Below are 5596 nucleotides of genomic sequence, written 5' to 3' on the forward strand. Positions count from 1 at the left end.
TTTTTATAGTTGTTTTGCACAAAATTGGAAATTTGGTGTTAAATACCAAATAAGGGACAAATAATGGGCATTAAAATCAATACGGGCCATTTGGCGTCCGGTATGAAATAAAAAAATTACCAGGACATGAATAAAAAAAGAACACTGTCCCGTATAATACAGGACGGATGGTCGCCGTTCTCATACGCCAAATCGTACGTGGCGTATGAGTAACATTTTCCATATTAAAATTACAATTTTTTTTCATTCGCAATGCAAACTTATATATTGGGAAACTTACCTGATCTAGAAAACGGTATACAGATCCGTCCGTAATCTGCGGCCCATAATTAAGTTTACGTGTCTCGGCGCTTTTTTGTGTCATTTTAGCGGCCCTACAGTGTTGTTAAAGTTCTGTGTGCAATGTTTGCTAACGAGCAGCGCTTGTAATTTTTCTAGACTTCTTTAACTGATAAATGATTTATTTTTAATTTTAATTAAAGTTAGACGGTTTAAGTGGATACTCGCTATTTGTATAATAAGAGCGCTTTCAATTTCACTTTCTTCTGCTCCGGCTGTTTCCTCCTATTCTTCTTCTTCTTCGTCTTACTCTCTACCACATCATCTAATTTAAAGATACAGAAAAAGGTGAAGTGGAAAAGGGCAAGGAAAAAATGTTTGACTTAAAAAGCGCTTGCATAAATTTGTATTTCATGAGTGTCAGTTGTATTAAAAGCTTCCCATGACAATTGTCCTTCTGCTTCACCTCATTTGGCGTTTCCTATTTAAGCGAACATTTACTTCTTATAAATTACAAATGAATAATTTAATGGGAAATACGGAACAAAATCCCAAATCAACAAAATTGAAAGTGCATACAAAATAAATGTTTTAATTATCCTTTATTTAAGTAAAGACACAAATTCCTGGTATACATATTTATATACAGTTTCTTTAGGCTAATTGCTGCACGTTTGTTCAAACAAGGGTTTTAGAATATTTTCAGCAGAAGATTTTTTCTCTAAATTTTTCCCTCAATTTGTTTCATATAAAACGTTGAATTTGTATTTGAATAAGTAATACGCATGTACGAGTATGTATGCTGTTTATATTGAAATAAAAGCAATCGCATAATGAAGGCTAAATGTGTACATGTTGTTTTGTACGATTTTTATTTATTAAAACTCAGGTTTTTTTTTCATATTGATTTATTTTCTAACCTGGATGCCCGATTCATAAATAATTATTTAAAATTTGTGTGTGTATTTCTGGATTTTCTAAAACGTGGTCAAAAGGAGCCTTTAGTGAAAGAGATAATGGGTTAAAATATTCTACAAAATTATTCCTCGTGAAATTTTACCATATGTACCAAAACTATATATTTCGCTCTGATATTCAGACAATCACCCTGAAATTGTTGCACAGTAAAATCGGCTAATATTCCTTGTGTGAATCAATGAAAATATCGCAGTCTGGGTTTCCAAGTATTTAAGCAACTTTTGGTAACTTCGTAGTTCTTCTATAGACGTACAGTTTGTAAGACGAAGCTACCTGAAGAGGCTATACACTTGTAAGGTTGAACATGTAAAGTTTAAGCATTAAGGTGCCAATGATGTTTTCAGATGCTATGCGGACGGAAGCCGTGAAGAGATTGGGGTCAGACATTGCGGTCGACGACAATCATGGCTGCAGGCACTGCGACGGCACTTGGGAGGTGCAGAAATGGACAGACTTGGCGGGAGGGGTAATGACGGTGAGGTAGCGTGATATCGCCTGATGGTGGAATAGGCGGGTACATCTTTTTTGTATGGTGCGAAGGGCATGCATAACTGCTCACAAGAACCACCCCCTAGTCCGGCGAGCTTGCTCATGCTTAAATGCAAGCAATATGATTCTGAGAATGCATGATGAGGATGCGATGGCAGTCAAGGGAGGCATTCGTGCGCAATGACTCATAATCCGACGACCCGTACGTAACAAAATTTAGGGAGGTCTGTATAACGACACGGAGAATATTACATAAGGCTGATGAATGGTGCATCAAGGTCGGATTTTATCAATCTTTCGGTGTTTCGACTCTAACTAGATACGAAGCTGGTATGGTAAACTCACGTCGAGCTAGAGGTTATTCGAGTGCTGGAAGTGGTAACACCTGGGGTCTAAACGGGCTATGGTATTTTGGATTTAGATTGCTTTACTCAGACCGACTAAAAGGTATTTTGCTATGTATTTTACTGCTTTTTTGGACTTACTACCTCGGGATTTAGCGATCCAAGAGAGGTAATGACAATGAAATGTCGACTGCATTAGTTTGGATTGTGGCGCGAAGAGCGGATTTCCGCGCTCAGAGATAGAGAGAGAGAAATTCCTTAAGTGCGTCGTTAAATTTCCCACAAGGAAGCAATTGATGGCTCTAAGACTCAAAACGAAACTGGAACTCGATGGCATCTGGAGGGCACTGGATAATTTACGAAAGTTGACATAGACATCGAATTAGGTTATGCAGTGGCAAGGCTAAAGGCCTTAGTAACCGCTCGTGGCTGATGAATTGGCGAACTGCTGTTATTTGGAGCGTTCGGAGTACCGGAACTGTGACAAGCAAGAGGAAATTGATGAATAAGACTCATTACAACCGTTAGTGCAGTGCTGAATAAGTCAGAAATTTTTCCACATGAAAATTTTGACGCAGTTCGGTTCGTTTAAAGAAGCTCTCTTGAACAATATCAAATTTGCCATATCGGAGAAATACTGAAATGTTCCCTTTCGTAATTAACCGATTCAGTTGTAAAACAACAAAAAAAATTCTGAGATCGCCAGATATTTTGGCAGCAAAATACCTCCTCAGTCAGGGAAGGAGCAAGCTACGTGTCCCAAAAGGACTGATTAAGCGATGCTATCTATGTAGAGCAGCTTCTCTGCAGCTGTTCGCCTCTCGAAGGATGTTTGGCAGTTTTGGGTTGGATCTATTGAGAAGGGGCGAGCTACATTCTATTTCCCTTCTGCTACTAAGATTCATAAAAGAGTTTGGTAAATGTGCATGTCAGTCTTCCGCCTCCTCTTTACACTCTCTGAAAGCGTTGAATACACTACAAAATATTGCCTGAGTGCTTGCAAAAAATTTGGTGAGTGTGAATGAACTCGCGTGTGATGTTACACAAACAAAGATTTTAGATATTTTTTTTGGCTTTTTGCACATTCTCTTTATTTATTCTCATGTTAACAACAATAACTTTTTAAAGTTCTGTTGGAAACACGAAATGTCTGTCACACTTTTTGCTGTTTCTTAAGATAAGAGTAAATTACTTTCAAGTTTTGTTCATGCGACGGCAAAAAATAAAATGTAAAGCCTTGTTTTGGAAGTTACTTTAAAAATTTTTCTATTTTCTTGCTGCTTGTTTTTAGTTTTGCTAAATCAAAAATAGAAAACCAGAAACCCAGTTTCTATGTACACATCTACATACATACATACATGTATATGTATGCATATACATATTTCCTTACCAAAGCTTATTGGAGCTGAATATGCCTTTGTTGCTTCCGACTCGATTGAATAACCTCAAATAATAGTTAAAAATCACACCAGCCGATGCCAATTTTGACACAAGGAACAGATGGTGTGAGAAACCAAGAACTGCTGGTTTGGTCCACACTTGAGTTCCATGGAGTCGGAGAACTTCTTGTGTGCTTGCTTGCATTGGGGGGTGACATGAGTTGGAAGCCTTGGAGGCAAGGTGTGCCATACGGGTTCTAAGGGTGCAACATCCGTTCCAAGGGTTGCATAGATATCTCGCATATGCAGAAGAAATCAAAATCTGGTCTGGGGTTGAACTCGATGCGAGCAAAACAACAGTTTTTTGTGTGAAAATATGCGAATCATTCCGGTATGTAGAACAGGCCGCCGCAAAGTGGATCAGCATATCATAATTGAATTTTCCGAATGTAAGATTTTTTTTTAAGAAAATGATAAGAAGAATATACAAATTATTGATTCAAATAAAATATTCACATTTTTAACTCGATTTGTCGTACAAACATGCAGTTTTTAAGCAGAAAACAAAACCGACTTCACTTCTCATATTAATTTCTTCATGTTTTAATGATCGGATCTAAGCCAAATTAGTATGAGATCAAAATGAGGCAAAATGAGGGTGACCGGTAATAAGATCAACAGAAATAAGGTAAATTGACGTTACTTCCCACCCTGGTTCGAAATAAAGTCAACTGACATTATTACCTTTTCAAAAGCGAAATAAAGTCACCAACCATTTGGAAATAAAGTCATTGACGCTGTACATTCAACCGACTTCAATGCTCATATAAAAATTTAAGAGCACCGTTAATATCTTCATGATGCTTGTGGAACCACCGTTCCGATAAAAAAAAAGAATAGTCGGAAACGGTTCACGAGGTCCAGAGTTATCCGGTAACATACACACAAAAAATATTCCTTTTTTTGAATTCGGTTAAATGGATCAACGAAGGAGTTAACCATTAATTTTTAAGCAAAAAGCGTAACCGACTTCAATTCTCATGTAAAAATTAGGGGTACCGTTGATTTTTTCGTGATCCAATGATCGGATCAAAACCAGGCACCACCCTCGAGGTACCACCTTTCTGATAAAAAAATAATCGATTAACGAAACCGGCTGACGAGGTTCAAAGTTGTGCGATAACATACATAAAAAAAATATTCTGACGAATTGATAACCTCCTCCATTTTTTGAAGACAAAAAAGAAAGACGAATTTAAGCAAATACATACATACATACATTGGAAAGAAGCCCGATCGTTCAACTTTAATATGATAATTGAATCTTTATTCGAAAGCTTTGCAATGACGACCTTACATATTGAAATGTACAGGTTTAAGTTANACGCACCATCGTTGTTAGACGCACCATCGTTGTTAGACGCACCATCGTTATTCGCGCCGTTGCTATCATTTGTAAAATCGCCATCATCGTCGTTATTCGCTCCATCGTTGCCACGCTCACCATCGCCGTTATTCGCACCTTTGTCATTGGTTGATCCCTCGCCGTTATTCGCGTCGTTGCCGTTGTTTGGTCCATCGCCGCTATTCGCACCATTGCCAGCACCTTCGCCGTTATTTTTTTCTTTGGCTGTACCATTGCCTCCATCGATATTTGGTGGCACCGTAGCTTTCGCGCCGCGTTTTTCTGGCACACTATCACCTCCAGGCACGTCAATGGCTCCTGGACACAAGCCCCGTGCTTCTGCCGACAGCTCGCTAAGTCGTGCAGCCAGCGACGCTTTTGCTCCACTAGCGTTGAGCCCCACTGCCGTGCACCACGCTTTTAATTGAAGTAGCGAGTACTTCTCCGCGTTAATTGTTTCCCGATTCATATTGAAATTTTTTAAAAGCTTTACGTTGGAAGGGTTCTGTGACCACTTCTGATGAAATGTACAGGTTTAAGTTAATAAAGTGGTAGCCGGGTTTTAAATAAAACACCTTCTCCTTTCGCTGCTCAAATTGGAATGTCCTCTTTTATTCTTTTCTTTTCACAAGATGGTGTCTTATAACTATATCTTAAGGTCTAGTTACACTATTCGTGTACTAAAAATATGCTAAAGGGACTATTACACTATTACAATGATT

General features: G+C 38.3%; 1 protein-coding gene across 1 annotated transcript; it reads right to left on the reverse strand.

The window, feature by feature from the left end:
• Nucleotides 1-506: 506 nt before the first annotated feature.
• On the reverse strand, nucleotides 507-5343 carry LOC108374226 (uncharacterized protein DDB_G0290685-like). The gene is made up of 2 exons (XM_017630203.1): nucleotides 4860-5343; nucleotides 507-604 (listed from the first exon to the last, which is right to left on the reverse strand). Exons 1-2 carry the CDS (start codon nucleotides 5341-5343, stop codon nucleotides 507-509), a joined length of 582 nt encoding a protein of 193 aa, XP_017485692.1.
• Nucleotides 5344-5596: the final 253 nt, after the last annotated feature.

The sequence above is a fragment of the Rhagoletis zephyria genome, unplaced genomic scaffold (assembly GCF_001687245.7).
Source record: "Rhagoletis zephyria isolate East Lansing unplaced genomic scaffold, Rhagoletis_zephyria_1.1 Rzeph_scaffold_07478, whole genome shotgun sequence".
In the NCBI taxonomy this organism is placed as follows: Eukaryota; Metazoa; Arthropoda; class Insecta; order Diptera; family Tephritidae; genus Rhagoletis; species Rhagoletis zephyria.

Excerpts from the sequence above, each read along its gene's own strand:
- LOC108374226 (XM_017630203.1), bottom strand. The coding sequence starts at position 5,343 with ATGAATCGGGAAACAATTAACGCGGAGAAGTACTCGCTACTTCAATTA.